The 22,500-nt window shown below is 41.5% G+C and overlaps 1 protein-coding gene across 3 annotated transcripts in view; it reads left to right on the top strand.

Annotated features, from left to right (window-relative positions):
* Positions 1–22,500, top strand: part of slc8a1b (solute carrier family 8 member 1b) — a 140,544-nt gene that overhangs the window by 94,096 nt on the left and 23,948 nt on the right. Inside the window, exons 5-7 of one of the 3 annotated variants that reach the window (XM_069712310.1) lie at positions 2,364–2,473; positions 15,358–15,509; positions 19,933–20,032. In XM_069712310.1, the coding sequence (XP_069568411.1) occupies positions 2,364–2,473; positions 15,358–15,509; positions 19,933–20,032 (362 nt within the window). Of the gene's footprint in view, positions 1–1,906; positions 2,026–2,363; positions 2,474–15,357; positions 15,510–19,932; positions 20,033–22,500 lie in introns of all 3 variants that reach the window. The other 2 variants (XM_069712311.1, XM_069712309.1) reach the window with 2 other exon arrangements.

The raw sequence follows: 22,500 nt of genomic DNA, 5'->3' as shown, positions 1-22,500 counted from the left end.
ATTTGGATCCGATTTTGGATTTTGTTCCAGACTGAAAACACAAGATAAACACACACATATATATATATATGTCCACAGGCACTCACACACACACACACACACACACACACACACACACACACACACACACACACACACACACACACACACACACACACACACACACACACACACACACACACACACACACACACACACACACACACACACACATATGTCCACAGGCACTCACACACACACACACACACACACACACACACACACACACACACACACACACACACACACACACCACTTACACACGGTGTCCCGCTCCATCGCCCTGTGACCTGAGATATTAGCTGCCCTGCCAGATATGACTGTGGCCAACTGCCACAATAAACATGCGCGCACACACACACACACACACACACACACACACACACACACACACACACACACACACACACACACACACACACCCTCCACAGTTTGAGGCGTTTGCCGGGTCAATACTTGATGCTACACTTATTGGTTTATTGGTGAGAACTGAGCGTCACAGAGAGAAATCATCGGCTCGTCTATTCGTTACAGTTTACTGGCTGCTTTATTGCTGTTTTGTTATAATTCATCAGACGCTGAAAGATTTAGATGGAAAAGCGACAGCAGGATAACAGCAGAGATCTTCACGTGCCACACACGTAGACGTCATGTGATATGATTATGGTGTGGAAGATGAGACTTTGGCTCATGTAATATGTTACGTCTCGGCAGGCTGCCGTAAAGTGATGGTTGTGTTGAACTCATTGTTCAGATTTCTCGGATTAAATCAGTTTTTTACTGCATCTTGTTGAGGGTGTTGATTGAAGGTGTTCGATCGCAGCGGCAGACAGATCTTTCTGTTATTCTTCTACTCACGCTTTCCTTTCATTACATCTGATCGTTGTTGATTTCTTACTCTTCTAATGTCTCTGACTTGTCTATATGCTGATCTGTTCAACTTTAAAAGACTATATAGTATGTGTCACTTTGAATTCAGCCACAAATGGGAAGAGAAGTGCAACAGCTTGCTTCATAAAGCAGCCATGTATAACTTTGTATAGGCTTGATATCATAAACTTTAACTGCCAACTTCTACTGTATATCTGAATGAAAACTGATTTCCTGAAGTGGCTGAATTGATCGTGATTTTTCTTGGTTTCCCACAGGCAACAATCAAAAAAAACCTCTCCTCTTTTACATTATAAAAGTAAATATTCACTGCATTGGATTGTATTTTCAGATACTCTAATAAAAGCAGAAAGTAATATACATTAAAATATTGAAACCGTATCACAAAGCTGAATCTGCATTCCAAAAGTTGACTGATTGTTTGACAAATTCAGCCTCGTGATTCATAATTGCTCACTTACCAAAATGACTAATAGAGCTGACAAACTCTGCAGCCGCTGCCACAATTCATTCAGCCTTTAGCAGACAAGATGGGTTTTTTTTTAAGAAAAGAAACGATCTGATATGCGGCAGGAGAGGAAGATTGAATTGAGCCGTGATCAGGACTGCAGGCTGGCAGTGAGGAGTTTATCAAATCAATCTTGTCAGGTTGATGTAGAGCTGCTCCGATAACATCAAAGATTAATCTGACATCTGAGGTGGAAATAGAAAAACTTTTTTTTAGTCTTAAAGACAAACAGCCTCAAAAATAATCTCTAACTAAGGAGACATTCTCTAATCCGATAACCGGACCAAAAGTGCTTGTGGGAAAACCAAATGCTGCTTTTTTTTTCCTGTTCCCTCTTGGATTTCCAGTTTCTAGCCTGTCCTTCCTCACTTTTCTGCCTTCTCTTTTTTTTCCCTCCTCCTCCTCTTCTTCTCCCTCACCCTTCCTCCTTACCTCCCTCCCTCCCTCCCTCTTCCTCCTCCTCCTCAGTAAAACCATCAAGGTGAAAGTAATTGACGACGAGGAGTACGAGAAGAACAAAACCTTCTACATAGAGATCGGGGAGCCTCGCCTGGTGGAGAGCAATGACACCAAAGGTCAGAAAGAGGGTGAGCCTGGCGACCCCGTGACCCTTGACCCCTTGACCTCAGCGTGTCCGCCGCACTGCGGAAACTGCATGTTCTCCACACATGGAGGAGATTTAAATGCTCCTGTGAACATGCAGCCGGCACCTCATCTCACCACATCCGCTGCTCCACTTGTGTGTGTGTGTGTGTGTGTGTGTGTGTGTGTGTGTGTGTGTGTGTGTGTGTGTGTGTGTGTGTGTGTGTGTGTGTGTGTGTGTGTGTGCTTTTTGTGTATATATACCTTGCCATGTTGTTTGTGTACCATGCATGCACTCACCACCTCCCTCTATATGTGTGTGTACGTGTGTTGTCCCATACAGGAAGAGCCTAACCATTATGATCTTAGACCGGGAGGAGTACAATAAGCAATCCTCCTTCTTCCTTCTGCTCGAATGCCCCCAATGGAGACGCAGCGGAAAGGAAGAGACAGGTGTGACAGCCAATCGGCACTGCGAATGCACTTTGAGCTTTTTACTGGATCTTGAATCAACAGGCCGTTCCGAGTACGAAATACCATTTATTAATATCACACAGTTGTCCACTCTGCAACATTTTACATTTTCAAATTAAGCTTCACGTAAGCAACTCATAAAGGCTGCACAGAGAATAAATGTGTCCTGATTTCATGTAACTCAGAAAGTCCAAGCAGGTTTTTGATTATGCAGCGGCTTCACGCTGTAAAAGGGACAAAATAGAAACACAGTTGTTGTTCAAAACAATGGCGAAGGAAATGATGGAGCTGGTCTCAGCTGGAAAACATGTGGGCGGACGTGAAACAGCTCCAAAACACTTTAAAAACAAAATCATTATTAGACTTTTCAGAGAACATGTTGCTGCCTCTGTTAAGTTTAATTGGCAGCGGTATTGCAATGTTTTTTTACAATGGTGCTAGTTTTTCATAATTTTACAGTTTCTTAGAGCTCACAGCAATGTATTTAGTTTGTTTTTTATCATGGGTCTAAAAGGTCAATATGTTTGTAATTTTATCTTACATATGACAAAGAAAATTAGCAAAGCCTCACATTTTAGAAGCTGTGATAAATAAATTGGGCAAGTTTGCTTGACAAATGACAAAAAATAGTCGATAATTAAAGTTACTGATTAATTTACTAAGTAGTTCATAAAGTGACTAATTGTTGCGCAGACTACTGTCTTGTATTAGAAATCCAAACATCATACAGTGTAAACATTAGTATAATACTTTAAACAGTTATTATGTAGTCTGGGATTGGGACACAATATAAAGCACCAGCTTCAGAAACACCTGCTTCTGTTGTTATTAATCCATTAAATGGTCGTTATCAATTCTTCCCCCTCCACCTCCAAGTCAGCTTCGTTGTGTGTTATCGACGACATCTACAGTTTTACTATTGAGATTTGTAAGACGACGTATGATCGTCAGAGAGTAACAGCAACAGGCGAATTAGACCCGTGTTGTCATGGCATCGATAATCAACACGTGACACGGTCCCAGTTTGGTTAGGTTTAAGCAGCAACACTACTTGGTTGTATAATGACAGTCTAGGTACAGTTTTCCCAGTCTGAAGTATAATTATGGGATTGATGACGGCCATTTAATATCCTGATAATATTTGAATTTAATGACAGAAACCCAAAGTTCAACAACAGCAAAGCGAACACGTTTGATTTCCATGTGATCAGTGCATAAGAGACATTTGTTGTCATTGTAGACGCTATAAAAAATATTTTAATGATATTCATAATGTTCAAAGACAAATGTGATAGCCCAGACAAGAGCACTTAACAGTTGGCAAGTAAAAATCACTTAACAGCTGGCGACGCTATAAGAAATCAAATTAAAGCATCAGTTGCACCTATTTCATATCGCTGAAGTGGTAACATGCAGAGCTGCTCCCTCGTGTTCCCTCTTGTTTTAACCGGCCTGTTGATTTGGGATTCAGGTTGAACCCACGCTGGAGCGATTCTGCTGCTCCCTCCTTTACTTCTCAGTTTTTCCTTCCTTTTTTCCTACTTCTCCTCCTCTGCGTCCCCTCAGAGGTACATACACCAAACTTAGAGGGAATCACACCTGTCCTCTCCTTTCTCCTGCCGTCCTCTTCCTCCTGATCTGTTTTCCCCTCCTCCTCTGGCCGAGAGCTTTTCATACTCTGAGATCTGATCTCTGCTGGTACCTGAAAATATCACATCTCCCTTCAAAGTGTTCACATGAGGATGGATAATGGATTGTTGGCACCAAAAAAAAATGATACGAAGAGGTAACACACAAGATGGTGGTCCCTGTCATTCATGTGACGCACCGATGGGCAGCGAACCTCCCTTCACCCCGGTGAAGACTGGCCTTAAGTTAAAATTCTAACTTTATTTTGTATCATTGGAAGATGGGAAGCACGTAATATATCACAGTGCTGATGCAGCAATTTATTCCCACAGTGGAAGAAAAAGTGTTGTTAAAGTGAAAAAACGATTGACTTTTGTGGCATTATGGATTTTTATGAATTATTATCAGCTAGCATGTGTCAAATATATATTATTTAAAAATACATGGCATATGCAGAAAGATAGAATAGCAAAACAAAAGAAAGTTGAAACAATAGAAGAAGAGGAAGTTACCTGTCACCCAGCCTGAAGTCTCTCCTACTCAATGTGCCACACAAACTATTTTTAAAACCCACTGGATTATCTGAAGAATACAACAACATGGGGTTGTTCGTCTTAGCTCATAAAACGTTGGCATTTTGGAGATGCACGGTTTTCACAGGAGAGAAATTTGTTAGCATTTGCTTACAATAATAATAACGGAGTTAGGATTCACTGAATTGAAAATGCTTTTATTTCAAATGCTGCTATATAGTGTTTTTTTTCTGTAGAGGTTTCAGATGTGTGTGTTAGTGTGCGCAGTTCAGGATGTGTAGAGAGTGTGTGTGTGTGTGTGTGTGTGTGTGTGTGTGTGTGTGTGTGTGTGTGTGTGTGTGTGTGTGTGTGTGTGTGTGTGTGTGTGTGTGTGTGTGTGTGTGTGTGTGTGTGTGTGTGTGTGTGTGTGTGTGAGTGTGTGTGTTTCCTCAGTCCCATGCTGAATCTGTGCATCTGTTTTCCACTGCATTGTTCATGATCTCATCCGAGGTACTTATCTCCATTTTTCTATCGCGATGTAATGTAATACAGAGTTGTGAGAACACGAGAGATTTTCCACTTCTTATTTGATGCCTTTCAAACACACTCATTTTGAAAGGCACACTAAACTAAACAGTCATTTCATTTAGTATAGTTTATTAAACGTATTCATACCAGAGACCGTATTCAAAAGACATAAAATCTGGTACAAAGCATCTTTCCTCTTTTTAAGATTAGTCACTAGCTAAATAAACAAGTTGTTAAATCTACAGTTTTATACGAATTTAGCAGTTTATATTAGAAGCAAAAAAGAAAATCAAGTGATCGACAAACTAATGTTAATGAGTTTAAAGTAAAGCAGAAGGTCACTGTTTTCAGGTCGCTGTCTAAAAGGAGTTTTATTACCACTAAACTCTCTTCAGCTCTTCTGGCTACACTCATTAAAGGTAGCTTAGGCTCTGTCTCTGTTACATACACACACACACACACACACACACACACACACACACACACACACACACACACACACACACACACACACAAAGAACAGTGTTATGAGTGTGTTAATGGCAGTGTGTGTGTTTACCAGGCATCAGTGGTGTTTATAGTGATGACAGGATCAAAGATGAGGGCTGGATATCACATTATCACAGTCAGGAGATCAAACACACCTCCGGGACACACACACACACACACACACACACACACACACACACACACACACACACACACAGGCACACAGGCACACACACTCAGTTTAGGGGCTGCAATAGCTTTGTGTGTTTAATGAGTGTGTTTTATGAACTGATGTCATGGTTCTCTGTGCTAAATGAGCCCTGCACAGATCTTTATGGCCGTGGCCCGTCTCTCCGAGTGTCCGTGTAAATGTGTATTTGTGCATGTTTAGTCCGTCTCCGTGCTGGTAGACACTCTTATCGTTATGTGGCTGCTTGTGTAAACACCTGACTCTATGACTGGTTAGGATTTTCCAAATTAGAGGAAAAAGCTCTGTCATATAATATTCAGTAAAATTACACTCAATACAAACAATACTTAATACTTTTTAAACTAAGCACTGCAGCTGACCTTTGATTTTTAAATGCTTCCCACAAACAAATTGGTAAAATCCTTCAGAGTAAATTTTGTTTCACTATAAAACCCATTTGTAAAGCTTCTTTTTGTATTTGTATATTATCGTTTTTAGTTCATTTTCAGCGTGTTGTGGCTCTGTTTGGTCCCAGCCCACGCTACTTGAAGAGATTTGAGATAGTAATATCACATGCAGTGTTTCTCCTTAGATGGAGTTGTAGCAGCAGAGGTGAAGCCACATGTGTGCAGAAATGTTTGTTCTTTATTTTTCACGTGTGTGTGTGTGTGTGTGTGTGTGTGTGTGTGTGTGTGTGTGTGTGTGTGTGTGTGTGTGTGTGTGTGTGTGTGTGTGTGTGTGTGTGTGTGTGTGTGTGTGTGTGTGTGTGTGTGTGTGTGTGTGTGTGTGTGTGTGTGTGTGTGTGTGTGTGTGTTGAAAAAAGGTCCTGTGCACTCCCAAAGTGTGCTCTGCCAAGAGGTTTCTCTGCCGGCACCAGAAGGGCTCTTGAGGTCTAAGTACATCCTGTATGAGAGCATTGGTCCACAATAATGAGCAGGGAGAATATCTGTCGGGCAAACATATACAGTGTCTCATCATTTAAGAAAATATACTTTTATTGAACGTAATAAAATATCCGCTTTATCAGCTTTTTTATTTTTTAAAGAAAATATATATCAATAACCTCATCTAAAAATTCAAACAGAATTCAAACAACCTATTTCCTATTAGCGAGATGACCTTCATTCTCCAAGTTATTTAGTCTTAGCACCACTTCACGCATCAATGACCTGCTGTAGGTTATACTAATTAAAAAAGTAAGCGCTTGCGTCTCTTACACAGTTCACCGTCACCAAAATTACATATCAATAGCCTACTGTTGGTTATACTACAAAACTTAATTTGAAAAAAAAATGTGTTGATTCATAATTTTGAGGATTTTCTTTTCTTTTTTGGAAAAAAAAAAAACAACAACAACAGGAGGTCATTGATATGTGAAGTTGTTTTGGTGACACTACACTGAAAAAGACAGACACAAGTTATTGAATAATGAAAAAAACATAAAACTGTATCTTTTGAGTGAACATGATCGAAAGCAGCTTTTCTGCCCAAATTTGACAGATCCAAACAATTTGTTACTTTCGCCGGCCGCAGCTTCATCCATAAACAAGTCGTGTGCTTCGTATGTGAAAAGTACATAAATGTGATCCAGTGTGTAGTAGAGGTTTCACTGTAATAAGGAATATAACTATTTACTCTTTGTAATTGCTCTGTAAAGAGTAATAAATCAGTTGTGGACAGCATTAATTTGGCCAACATTAACACTGCACTTTTAGTAAATTAACTTCTTCTACAGAGAGAATGTAAAATAAATTTTCTCAATGCTATTTGGCACAAACTGACATATTTCAAATAGGCTTTTAAGCATCCTGCTCCAGAGACAGCAGCCGAAAACCTAGCGTTGATTAATGTGTGAACTACGCCTTCAGATATAAATTCCAGAAAATAGCCCGAACATTCAAGGGTGCGTAAAATCGAGGGAACAAAGTCAGCTTTTCTTGTTGGAATTGAACACGATCCAGTTTCATCTTTTATCAAACCGGTACTTTAAAATATTAGTAAAGTGCGTCTGAGCCAAAGATGAAAGCCGGATGTTCCTTTCCTTTTTTTTTTTCTGGTTCATTTATTTGGTTTCATTTTACTGCGAGCGAAGCAGGTTGACGGGATTAATGCACTGACTCAACAAGTGGCGCATCTTGACATTTGCTATGCCGACACGAGGAGTTACACATCACGCACAGTGAGAAGATGGAAAATGGAAACAGAGTAGTTCAGTATTTTCTCATGCAGCTGTTTGACTTCACTGAAAACAGAATATGTTACTAACGATAGGGCTTTCGCACCGTTCGGTGCTCGGGCCCCAACAAAGAACAAGGTTTTCACATGTGGCGGCGCTCAGCGGACGGTTGAGGGCTGTTGCCACCTACAGGGTGACACTTTGGAAACTCGACAACTATCAAAGCTTCAACAAGCGTTACAACATTTGTACCATTTTATTTCATTTCCAGTGCTGTTCATTTGTTGCTGACACCACGAAAAGGCTCGTGATCAGCTTTCCCACCGATATTTCCCATCCTCCTCTACTTCTAGCTGAGTTTTCTGTCATGTTCCTTTCAGCACCCTCCAGAGAGAAGGTGTGAACTTGAGTCCAGGTTGGGTTTTATTTTGTGGAGGTGGAACTTAATATCTAATATTTGCGTGTGCTGACACGCCCAGTCACAGATACTACAGTGCTGTTGACAATGTGTGTGTAAGGTGGGTTTTTCTATTTTAACCTCTAGGACCCGCTGAAGGCAAAATGCGATCCACTATACCCACTTTGTATGAAAAAAAACAAAAACATATTTGTGGGCCTACACTACAGTTGAGTTATTAGCATCTCACATGGCCGTATTGACCCAGAGTCACTGATGACATTGATTTTCCGTCTGGCACTAAGTGCGTATTTCTTCAAATTGCTCAGTCGTACAGTGTCCCACAAACATGGTTCAGATGTTGCTAGATTCTGGACAATCTCCTCTGCACAACTATGAAACGACATCTCTACTGAAAATAGTTTCTTTTGAAATACATGTACAAACAAAACAATTTTACAGGACGAAATAATTTGTTTCCTTGATGTAAAGGCTTATTTACAAAATCTGTAAGTGTTATCAAATTAAATGATAAAAGTTGTGGATAGCCTAGAGTGTCTTGAAAAAAAAAAAAACTGGATAAAGCGTGAATGACGAAGAGATAAACTTATAGTTCAATGTAGTGAAATTAACTTGAAAATCGCAGTGTTCAAAAAGCTGAATTCATTTTCAGAAGACCTCTTGCGATATAGCAGGTTTTGGATTTGGTCTGGAGGAGCCTCGGGACAGCAGGAGGCAGAGGAGAGTTCACTGCAGCCCCCTGAACCTCCATCAGTCAGCCGGGTGGGAGAAAGTGCAGCGTGAGGAAGGAACAGTGCTGGGAGGGAAAACAGCTGAAAACACACGTGCCCTGCAGAGGGTGATGACCCCATGTCCTTACACACACACACACACACACACACACACACACACACACACACACACACACACACACACACACACGGAAACTCAAATTAACCACTCACACAGTCAAACATACATGTGCCCACACACATGCATAGACGAGCATATGTATCTGTGTGTAAATTTATTTGACAGATTTCGTCTGACAGCAATGGCATCCTCTTCTCATCCTCCTTTTCCTTATGACCTTTCTCTGCCCCAAGTGTGTGTGTGTGTGTGTGTGTGTGTGTGTGTGTGTGTGTGTGTGTGTGTGTGTGTGTGTGTGTGTGTGTGTGTGTGTGTGTGTGTGTGTGTGTGTGTGTGTGTGTGTGTGTGTGTGTGTGTGTGTGTGTGTGTGTCAGTATCTGTATGCGTGTGTTTTGTTATGCAATACTACATAACATCTTTGTTAAGCCTGGCATTGATTAAGATGGTACATTTTTCAAAACAGCGTGAAATAATTGGAGACACAGCGCCCACCAGCCTCTCCCCACAATGAGTCTCATCATTAGTACATTACATTTCCATAACGTTCGAACTCAGTGAACCCTGTGTTGCCATTGTGTACAACGGTAAACAACGTCAGGAATACATTTTAATGAGGTGCTGTGTATCATTTGCTCTGCCATTAATCAGTATAAATTACCAAACAATGTATCTTTATTGCAGCAATATGCAGCTGTAAGTGAGTAACCTTCACATTAGGAATGATTCATGCTCATTGGACATTAATGTTGCTGTTGTTTTGTTTATTTTATCAGTTAAATACATGATTATAATAATTTTCTTGCATGTGCGGTGATAAATAGTGTAAATAAACATGTGGATGGTGGAACAGAACATTACATTGATTAGATTGTAGACCCGTAGAATCAATCAGGGTCTTCTTGCTTCACTGCTGCAATACAAGTTCAAAGACGATAGATTGCTTTGGAGAGCTTTTGCTGGAAGCAAGTGTGAGACAGTGAAAAACCGTATTGTACATTGTCATTAAACAAGAGTTAGACTCAGTGTTGTAAAATCGAGTTTGTACAGTAGTACAATAATCATTCACGTAAGTAATGACTACCTGTTAAGTGAGTAATATTGTGCTTCATGTCAGGAGGAAACAAAGTATCACAAATGAAAGGTCAACACATTTTTATGTGATAAACAATAATTAAACTAATAATTCAACATGTACAAATTTCACGAGTAAAAATGAGCGAAATATACAAGTTATAACGTTACATTAGCAGGACAGCAGCTTCACATAACATATAAGTTTTACTTGGCTGAATTTGCACTGCATCTCATTTCCTGTTTCAATCTTTGTTTTAAAGTTCCTCACAAAACTTTGACCGCCGGTCGTCGTCTTTACATGTTTCCTGTGTTTGTACCGTAGCGTCTAATCTCATAACTACACCAAAGCATGTAATACACCCGTCAGTCCACCACAGGATAACGTCTCAGTGTCATGTTTTTGTTTTGCCCAGGTATAAAAACGAAGGTGTCGTAGATCGAGCTACCAAAAACCACGTTGTTAGGTTGTTAGGTTTAGGAAAAAAATGACTTTGGCTGGTGTTATGGAAGGATTTCAAACCTCTCAAACCTCTCAAACCCTGCTCTCCTATCCTATACTCTGTTAAAACAACCTCCGTTACATGACATTCATCACGTCACCTCTGTCACATGACCTCCTTTTTCGACCCTGGTCATACATACGAGTACATTTCACATCTAGACGAGGCAAAAATGTCCCTCTTCCTCCTCCAACACCATCTTCTCACTCTACATCTTACATCTACACTCATTTTTCCCGATTCTCGTCTTCTCCTCTTCACCCCCGTTTCTCTTCTTTCCACTTTTCTGTCTGCTCATACCTGTCTGACATCTCTACTTTTCTCCTCACCCTCTTCTCACCTTCCTTCACATTTCAGTTTTCATTATTTCTTTTCTCCCGCTGTCTTCTCACCTTTCCCAAGACTCCCATCACGTTTTTAAAAGTACTTGTCCTGCTCTTAATTTGCATCCTTCTCTGGGACTCTTCAAAAGTGTGACAGTGAAAAAAACTCCTTCCTCCTCCTCCTCCTCCTTCTTTTCCTTGTCCCTTGCTGTACTGTTTAATCCTGTCAAGCACCGTGTCTTGTCTTTTTCCTTCCTGTCTTCTTCCTCCGTCCGTCTGCTCGTCTCCTCCTTGACGCTGCAGACGTTTCTCCCCTCTTCACCTCCTCTTGTCTCGTACGCTGACAGTTTGCAAAAATACCTCCCCTCTTCCTCATCTTCCTCTGATGACACCTGAGTCCATCAGACGTGAAAAAAAAATCCTGTCTTCTCCTCCTTTCTGTCAATCGTTCTTTCTTTCCTTCCTTTTTTCACTTTTTACTCCCCTTGTGGAGCCTCTCCTCCAGTTTTCCTCTCCCCGTCGTCCTCCATCACTTCCGTTAAACTCGGGACTCCAAAGCATGACAAGGTGTGAAATCCCACTCACCCACTAAACACATGCTACCTCCTGTCAGCACGCATTGACCTATGTTTCATCCAGACGAAGACGCAGAGACATTTTAGAGACAGAAATATTTTTAAAAAGTTACGAAAATTTTCCCCTAAAACATTTAAGTCATCTGTGCAAGCAGCTTATTGCTTTATCACAAACTCTACTGGCCGTAGTAATGATGACGGGAGCGAAGTAGGAAGTCAGGACACGGGACTTTCACCCACGAGATCTGCATGTACGGTTTGAAAACAAGCCAAAGTTATTTTAGCTCGCAATTTATGTCACAAACGTTTAATTTGTTTTTAAATGCTGATCAATATAAAGACCTAAAGACATGCAAGCCAATGTTTATGGAAAACTATAGAATAGTGTTTTTACACTGTGTTTGACCTTATTATTAAGTTAGACCGTAGAGGCATTAATACAGAGGAAAAGGGCTGTGTCAAGTTTTCCAAATGATTTAATGATTTGAAGATCTGCATGATGGGAGAGAGATGCGACCAATTGTCCTCACATGGACTCATTTGTTCCCAATGAAAACACAGAGGTAGGTGTATTCGTTTGGCAGCCACGTTGTCGAGGTTGCTAACTCAATAGGTCGTCTGCTCTTGGTTGGATTTTTCTGACAGTTTGCTGAAGCCCGTTTGAATTGAATCTGGAAAAGGGGAAGAGAATGAATTAAAGAGCGCAAGATGTAGAGAAAAAGGATGAACCCAAACGGGAGGTTTTAATTGTGAGAAGCAGAGACAAAGACAATGAGGATGAGAGACGGTGGATCAAAAGGAAAATAGAGATTAAGAGAGAAGGAGGCGGGCCTTGAGATGGTTATGTAACAAAAACACAGTTATTTAAAGATACTGCAGAGGTAGAATATGTCCTCATATTTGGTGTCAGTTTATTTAAAGACATAGTATACATACGCAGTGTAGTAATACCTCTAGGAGTGTAATTAGAAAATGAATTCAATGATCCTTAATGCTGAATTCCCTGTGTATTCAAAGCTGTAGCTATATTTCTGTGTATCTGCCGTGAGTCTGAAACACATTTCGTTGTATTTAATTGAATTGAGCTGCAAAGGAGCAGAGAGGGACAGCAGAGGGGAAAAAACCCAAATGATAAATGGTGCCGACAGCAGCTTTGACAAGAAGTAGCATCCAAGTACCCGGCAACAGTCAACCTCTGTCAGGTCCATTTACACGCACGCACACGCACACACACACACACACACACACACACACACACACACACACACACACACACACACACACACACACACACACACACACACACACACACACACACACACACACACTACACACACCAAACAGAGGGAGTTTACAGCTAACAAGGATACCGCCAGGCCGTGTTCATCCCACATGAGGTTTAGTGTAGGCTGTTAATTGAGTTCATTAAATCGCCATTACATGGAGTGCAACGGTGTGTGTTTTTGTGCGTGTGTGTGTGTGTGTAAATGATTGTGAATTCAAGTTAACTAAGAGAACCTTGAAGGGCACGAGAGGTATAATTTTCACCCAGCAGTTTCAGTGAAAAGGTTATATTCGATGTGACTTTCAGAGCAAACTATTCCAATTTTGAAGATGTCTGGAAAACTTTCATGATTATAGAGTTTTGTGAATGTTATCCAATACAAAAAAGACCCCCTGCTGTAGGTCATTTAGGAAAGCAGCTTATTGTGATCCATTAAGTTGCATTTTATGAACAGTGGCTTTTGGGGCCGAAGGTATTCTGGCCGGAACAAATCAGCAAAGTGAGGTGTCATAATTGTAAATCCACAAAGTTTAACATAGAGGAGCTCAGGGTGGATGGATGGTTGGATTTTAACCCAGGAGACTTCTAGTCTTTATAGGGACAAAAGACATAAAGGCTCTCTCAACCACTGGCAGGGTTCAGGGTGTCTGTGTTTGATTGACAGTAGTTAGTTATTGGACAGTGAAACAGAGGCAAAGGAAACAACTTTGCGCTATAGTTTATAAGCCATGGGAACACAGTGTGTTGTTACCAGTGGGTCTGAAGTGCAATGACCACAACCACATCTAAACCTAGACTGTATATGAAAATGCTCGTAGTCTCTGGAAGGTGAAGCCATCGCGGCAGTGCCTAAAAGTGCAATACCACTGAGGGCCACTATGGGCTGGCTTTAACGTCCATTTAAAAAGCGTAAACTTTTCTCATTAAGTTATGTTTAGGGGCGTGCCTGGTTTGATTGACATGCCTGGGATGTAGTCCGGTTTCTCATATAGGTGGTCGGTCATACTGTCCTCAGATCCAGCCAGTTAGCATTGCGCTTCATTCCTGGTGAATGCTTGGTTGTTTACAGAGATATGTATGCTGCAGTGAGCAAAAATAACCTGCAGTAAGTCACGACGCCAAACTACGCCTCTTGCTTTACGATGGAGAACACGCCTGAGCAAAGTGCTCCTAGCAGAAATGTGCATGGGCTGTTAGTGCGAGGGAGCTATAAGCTGCATGCAGTAATTCAACTGAGGGGCACAAATGACCAGTGAGTTGGTGTAGACCCACAATGCACTGGTCTGTAATGGAAGGCGATGCCATGGATAACCGTTCCCCCATGGAAAATTTGATCATGACCGTTCTCTCTGCCCCTCACCCTTTGATACTGGTGGCGAGTCCTGCCTCTACAGTGAATCTCAATCACTGACACACACCAAAAAGAGGGAGAAAGGGGTAGAGGGGGGGGGAGTGAGAGACAGAGCCACAGAGATAATGAGAAGACAGAGGAACTTAAGGATGTATATTTCATTTAGTTGGTGAGGAGTGTAAACCTAATTAGGTGAGATGAAACGACAGACACATCCAGATATTAATTTAACACAAAGGGTGGCACTGGAAGTGGAAATTACGATTCACTTTGCTGATTTAAATCACTTTGTTCGGCTCAGTTCAAACATTCGCTGTCTTTTAACGAGGAAGTAACACACTGTATCACAGCTGAGCCGCCAACAGTACTTTCAGCCGCCTGTGAGACGAGCTCCGCTGTTAAAAAGCCTGATGATACATGATAACCAATTCAGTTTGAAGGTTCGTGGTACCTTGGATGCATTTGGAGTGTGTTTAATAAAGGAAAGCACTCAGATGTTTTAAAGAATTACAGTGGACAGATGAGGTGCCGGCATTACACGTTAAACCTGAACACTGCCGAGTCCTGACACAAACTGACAGTTTGTGTCTCTGGCCTGCAGTAAACGTCCACATTTTTAAACGTCTCGGAGGTTTTGTGGAAACCGAAGGAGATGACACATTGTTTCGCAGAAATCCCAGGGGCACTGCATTACTGTTTATTTATAGTTTCACCTGACACGTCACCTATTCACTTAAGTGCTTTCTGACATTAAAAGCTTGCTGAAAAGGAAGAAAAAAATCTGAAATTATTTTTTCCTACTTTCTGCTTCACTCCTACTCAACGATTATTCCCAGCTGGAAACTTTGTAGATCTTTCTTCTTTTTTTCGCTGGTAAATCTGTTGAATGATCCCTTTAACATGACCCAAGCCTGACTATTCTGTTCTAACATTAACATTGGTTGTTGTCTTTTGGTGTTTTCAGAGGAACAGCCGAAGGAAGAGCAAGTGGAAGAGGAACAAGAGGCGCTGACAGGAAAAGATGAAGAGGAGCGGCGCATTGCTGAAATGGGCCGTCCCATGCTGGGAGATCATGTCAAACTGGAGGTCATCATAGAGGAGTCATATGAGTTCAAGGTAAGGCTGGGTGTGTGTGTTTCTGTGGTCTGATGATGGTTACAAGTCGAAGGTTAATCACTTAGACATAACTGGCAGGAGCTCATGTTTTACCTGGGAAGTCTGATTTCTGCTCCATCTGAGCACATTCACATCCATGTGTCTGTTCGTGTTTTTAGGCTTTACGTAATTCCCTTGACATTTGAATTTCTAAAACTCACTATATAGTACTACTTTCTGGTAAATTTGCTGTAGCTCTCCGAAACACCGGAGAGGACACAAATCCCTGCTGGCTTAGGACTCTCCGCTTCCAGCTTCTTTTTTAATTTAGAAGTATCTCAGATGGAGGCATGTTTTCCAAACTGCAATGCTCTCTGTGTTATTTCACATTCACTGGGGACCTTTCTTATTACTCTAAAATGTGACTTGTAGACTTTGCTTGTTAAGATGATGTGCACTCCCCCCCTGCCTGTCTCTATGAAAGTTAATCCACAAAATAACTACAGGATTCACACGTGATAATCTAGAACAACAGGATTACTTCATCACACAAAGGCAATCAGTTTCAATATAATTGAATCACATCTGTAAACACTATTAATCATTCCTGGCAGTGGACACTGAAACATCAAGATACATCAAGGACATTCTAGCAAAATCGCAACACTGATTTAAATTAAAGTGGTCACTCTAACATCAATATTGAATTGTTGAAGACAAAGCTTTCCAAAACACTGAATTCATATGAAGTGGTTGACTGTTTTGAAGCATAATTTAATACAGTCAAAATGGCAACATCTGCTGGTCAAATCACTGCGTTTGTATGGGTGAGTTAATTCTGAAGCAACATTGAAACCAGAATAACCAGAGCAATAGTATTACTTGTTTTTGTAATTGTTAAGTTTCTATCATGAAAACTGATCACTTTTATCAAAGACAAATCAGAATCAAATTATTAACCATGTAAACATGTCCATGTGGTGTTTATTTATGCTTTGAGACACATGAAAAAAAATCAGCAGTCAGCGCCGTGGCTGAATATTTCCGCTTCGGAACTGCGATATGCCAATGACAGTTTCAAAAACACAGATTCAGACGTCCGGGGTTTCATATGCCACATACCGTAGGAACCAATCCTGTCAACATGCAGGGTGGAGCTTTCCATATAATTGAGCTGCAGGCGAACGGTGGAGGGATGGTTTGAAATAGAGGTGGACACTGTTTGTATATCATAGATCCATACTTACTGAATGAATGCAAAGGTGTAGACTTACATCTAAGCCACTTTAAGAAATTAGGATATTTTTTTTGTGATGAACCAAGGTCCTCCCTTCAGGACCTCGGTGTCTCAGGCTCTGCTCTCTCCATGTTCTCATCCTACCTCAACAACCGCACTTACGTAAGTGGGGTCCCTCAAGGCTCCGTCCTGGGTCCCCTCCTCTTCTCTCTGTACACCAACTCTCTCAGCTCTGTCATTCACTCACATGGCTTTTCCTACCACAGCTATGCTGATGACACCCAACTAATCCTCTTTTTTCCCCAATCTGAAACACAGGTAGCCGCACGAATCTCTGCCTGTCTGACTGACATCTCTCAGTGGATGTCCTCACACCACCTGAAAATTAACCTTGACAAGACTGAACTGCTCTTCCTTCCAGGGAAAGACTCTCCCACTCACGACCTGACTACTACTTGTGACAACTCGTTGTTATCCCCGACCCTGACTGCTAGGAACCTCGGCGTGACACTCGACAGTCAACTCTCTCTTTCTGCCAACATCACTGCAACAACACGTTCCTGTAGACACATGCTGCACAACATCAGGAGAATACGTCCTCTTCTCTCTCAGAAGGCGGCGCAGGTTCTGGTCCAGGTTCTGGTCATCTCACGTCTGGACTACTGTAACTCCCTCCTGGCAGGTCTACCTGTTAGTGTCATCCGACCTCTGCAGCTCTTCCAGAATGCAGCAGCTCGACTGGTCTTTAACCTCCTAAATTCACTCACACTACTCCTCCTCCTCCGCTCCCTTCACTGGTTACCAGTAGCTGCCCGCATCCGTTTCAAAACATTGGTACTTGTGTACCGTGCTGCGAACAGATCAGGTCCAGTGTACATCCAGGACATGGTCCAACCTTACATCCCAGCCCGCTCCCTCCGCTCTGCATCTACCAATCGGCTTGTTGCTCCCTCACTGCGAGTTAAACACGCTACAAAATCAAGACTGTTTTGACACCTCTCTGATACGATATGACTTTCTCATTTTCTGTGGCTCTGCTCGAATGCTCAATAATATGTAGCATTGCCTGTTTGTTTGGAGCATGTCACTAATGTGATAGTTACTGATGTAAGACACAAATACACATGTGCTCACAAAAACAGCACAAAACACCTTCCTCTTCTATGCTACTCACACACTCACAAACCGCTCTGATACGTACAGGAAATAATCTTTTGTGTATGCATCATTCCCATGCTCTCCTTCGCCCACGCAGACTTTTAAGAACAAGCGTAGATGTAATTACCATTTATGTTACATATTGTGTGTGTGTGTGTGTGTGTGTGTGTGTGTGTGTGTGTGTGTGTGTGTGTGTGTGTGTGTGTGTGTGTGTGTGTGTGTGTGTGTGTGTGTGTGTGTGTGTGTGTGTGCCTGTGCTAATGCATGTTCTCTGCTGCCGCTCCACCTACACGCTCACTCTAGACAGACAGTTAATGACAGTAATAGCTTGCCACTTGACAGGACGCTATACTTTGTCGAGTAGTTCAGGACTTGAAATTGTGGATCCTATAGTCCTGAAATACGGCAGACAGAGGACAGCAGACCGAGACTGAATGAGAGAAAATAAAAAAGAGGTTGAAAGTTTGAGCCGCAGAAAAGTTTGCTTGGAAGTTGGAAGTTTTCTTCTTGAATCACAGATGAGCAATGGGCAAGTTCGGATAGTGTTGTGGCGACGGATAGCAGGAATGAAAGAACAGAACCTGATGTTGCAGCAGCTGGCGAGACAGAGACACATACAGAGGGGAGTTAATCATAAGGAGCTGGTCTCCTTCGCAGTGTAAGAGACGCTTTTGACAAGTCTTAAAATATTGTTACCGATCTTTATCTATTTCTGTAAGTAAGCACTGATCATGACAGATACAAGGGAGGGAGAGCAGGTATTATTATATAAATATGCTGTATATATTTTTTTTATGACGCTTTATTCTGCATTCAAATATGCATCCAAAAAAATGTATATCATCTATCTATCTATGATGATGAATATGCTGTAAAAATATTGGTTTGGAAACAAAAGTCATGTTAGACTGGGGGGGAGTGAAGAAAAGAGATTTATGGGGCAGCATCAGGTTGACAGTCTTGTTGCCCTTAACTGGATCGTCACTGGGGTTTATAGCACCACATACTGGTGACGGTAAACCATAATATATTTATTCATCCCGCTTAAGGGTATCACATGTGTACGCTCCTGCAGAGACACATGCATACAGATACACATCATATACATTTTACACCAGTGTCACGGAGTCTGAATTAAATGAAAGGGGGGGGAATAAAAAAGCAAGCAAAGGAGGTAAAAATAACAAACGAACACAGAATGAGAAAGACGGTATTACAAACACGTCGCTGAGATGTGTGTCCATGTGTGTGTGAGAGATGTGTGTCCATGTGTGTGTGTGTGAGAGATGTGTGTCCATGTGTGTGTGTGTGTGTGTGTGATGTGTGTCCATGTGTGTGTGTGTGTGTGTGTGTGTGTGTGTGTGAGAGATGTGTGTCCATGTGTGCATCCTGGAGTGTTTGTGTGCCATCTCAATCTGTCATAGTTTCTTCCTTTTGAAGAAAACAGCAAAGGAAATATAAATACGAGGAATGAAGGAAGGAAACGAAGGAATGAGGGAGAAAGGAAGGAAAAAGGGAATAAATGGGGGAATCTGTGAAGAAGTGTGGAAATCCACAGTAGATAGGATAGATACACCTGAATGTAGAGTCTGTAACCATTTCAACTGAGCTATTTGGATATGTATGAAAAGTTAACCCACATATGTATTTTCACTGACCCGCTGGTGAGTCAGTCATAACAAACTCATGCTGTACACACAAACATTGGTCCAGTCCAGGAAACGACATTATAAATTCAAGCAGAGATCCAAAACTTGTCAGAGATACCAAATCTCAGATTGAATTGCTGGACAAAAAACATTATGAAGTGTCGCATAGGAATAATGCAGCTTTAAAAAACGATGGAGTCTTGGCTTTTAATATTTCACTTAGTGCACTGGTACAGAAACTATATGTATGTTTTCAACCATCTTTTGTCCCCAGAAATTCTGAAAACTTTTGCATTTGCTCTAAAAGGATAACACCAGCTTTGGTGTTTTATGACATCATTTTATTTTTTTTAATGATTTAACATGTCATCTGTGTAATTATATGTCCGTCCTTTGGCAGAACACGGTGGACAAGCTGATAAAGAAGACCAACCTGGCTCTTCTGGTGGGAACCAACAGCTGGAGAGATCAGTTCATAGAAGCCATCACTGTCAGCGCAGGTAAGGCCAAAAGTGTATGAGTGTGTGTGCGTTTAACTGTACGTGTGTTAATCAGTTCAGTGTTGCTGAATCCAACTTTGAACTTGGCCTTTTTTACGAGGCAGATGTGTGCGTATGGTATATAAAAATATTTTTAGTGTGAACAGCTGCAGTTTTATAGTCTGTTGAGTTCTCTGATGTATTCTACTCTGTGCATTGTAACCATAAATATAACCCAAAATCTCAGAAATCTCATTACGTCCATCTCTTTAGAAAACAAAGTGGAGTCAAGTCAGTGTGTGTGTGTGTGTGTGTGTGTGTGTGTGTGTGTGTGTGTGTGTGTGTGTGTGTGTGTGTGTGTGTGTGTGTGTGTGTGTGTGTGTGTGTGTGTGTGTGTGTGTGTGTGTGTGTGTGTGTGTGTGTGTGTGTTACTACAAGAGCACATGGTCTGGGTTAGGGAAAAATAGAGACATGGCTGGGGTTTACAAACAAAAAACAACTAAAGAAAAAAACATTGTCAACACCTGGAATTGAACCTCGCTGTCTACACTGCAGTCTGTGACTAATCTCACCAAGCCACCCCTCCCGCCTCCTGATACCGCCAAAAAATGTCCTTTGTGCTCTGTCCCGACACCTCCGCTGCAGGACCTCGGTCACATGATCCCACGTCACATGGCTTTACGTGCGTGCAAGTTTCACGCTTTTAAAATGTGTCACTGTCACACTTAGACAGACATTTACACGTATGTATGGTTCACGCTGACAAAACGTATAACTTTCACGCCTAAACAGCCCAATGTGGCAATGTCACATTTTGCTGTCGTGGGCCGGCGTGTCTATTTCACGCTTTAGCGTAATACTGGGTTGTTATAGGACTCCATAGGTAACAGTTTTTTTTAGACTGCTGGTTATGTTTCATATCTTGACCTGGGATGATGTCCGCTACCGGTTTAAGTAATGCATGCATTTCATTGTCTGTTTTTTTTAAATTTTATGTGGACCTGCAGAATCCAAAACAAATTTCCTCATGGGGCCCAATATATTTATATCTTGATGTTCATCTTAAAAGACAGGAATATTTAACACTCGTGTCACGTGACTGTCAAAAAACTGCTATAAGCTCAAAAAAAGATGTTAATGTCCCATGAAGATGCAGAAAGAGAGCAGCAAACAATATATCATGTAAACAGGGGTTGACAGAGAGCGAGCATGCACACGGTGTGAAAGCGCCTCTGAGAAACACATCAGTGTGGAAAAGGCAATAAATATATGAATTCAAATACATAAGTCAGGGCGTAAAAAACAAAAGTGAGTACACTAAGAGAAAGTGGGACAAGACTTTAAAAAAACAACTCGTGCAACAAATAAGCAGGTGAGGCTGGTGGAAGAGAGAGTGACAGAGAGGAGAGACGAGGGAGAACGCAGGTCAGAGAGCTGTGGAAAGAGAAAGCGGCAGGATTTTTTTCAGATTCACTGCAGAATCTTCACAGTTCATTAGTCTTGAAGTGGTACTTTGCCCTCTGGAGGCAGGATGACATCACTGCAGCTCGTCAGTGGAAAGAATGAAGAGAGAATGAACAGCAATGGGGTTTTTTTTGAATAGCAGAGAGTTCCTGCTGCTGTGATGTTTAGAAATCTCTCTTGTCAATCACTTCCTTTGTGGATATTTCCTGGAAAAGACCGAAACAGAAAGTAAATGCAGATCAACTTGCTGCTGAGTCAGCCGTTACAAACTCAAGCTGTACAGCCAAACATTGGTTCAATCCAGGAAACTACATTTCGCATTCAAGTAGAGATCCAACATTTTCAGCGATACCACAGATCGGTACTTAAAAGAATAGTTCAGCATTTTTGGGATTATCATTCGCTTTCATGACGAGTTGACTGAGAAGATCACTCTCATATCTCTAAAGTGAGAGCAGTGGCAATCTTCTCATCAACTCTCTGCTGTGTAACTAAGTAGCACAATATGTTTGGGGCACATTACATACCATTAGTTGGAATAGTTTTACGACGTGGACTGTTGACGAGTTATATGAGAGTCATATTTACTCCTGTAATGACGCTAATCGCTAGAAGCTAAGCACACGTTGGCCTCTTGCCCCTTCCCTTCGCTGCTCTTGGACATGGAGCTGCTGTGAAGGTTACATGAGGTCACCTGAGAGCAAAGCTGAATGTGCTGATTAGTGATGATATCATGAAATTACTGTAGCCTGCCTTTTCCCTACAGCCGCCTGAATGCATCAAAAACTCAAGGTTACACTTTTATGAACCGCATATACGAGAAGAATAACAAGGAAGAAGCAAGTCACTGTTAACGCAGTTAAACTGGAGCGAAACATGTATTTGTTTTGGTTTATTTCTTTATTTGGTGCAGATAATGATTCTTGTTGTGCTGGGCTTTGTACCCTCATGGTTGAAATGCACTTACTGTAAGTCGCTTTGGATGAAAGCGACAGCTAAATGAAATGTAAATGTAATAATCAGTG

Source organism: Brachyistius frenatus, unplaced genomic scaffold (assembly GCF_029030835.1).
Source record: "Brachyistius frenatus isolate BFR_SWC_R1_liver_20210118 unplaced genomic scaffold, ASM2903083v1 Contig_108, whole genome shotgun sequence".
Classification (NCBI taxonomy): Eukaryota; Metazoa; Chordata; class Actinopteri; family Embiotocidae; genus Brachyistius; species Brachyistius frenatus.
Note: the sequence above shows the minus strand (reverse complement) of the source record. Positions and strands in the feature narration are given on the sequence as shown.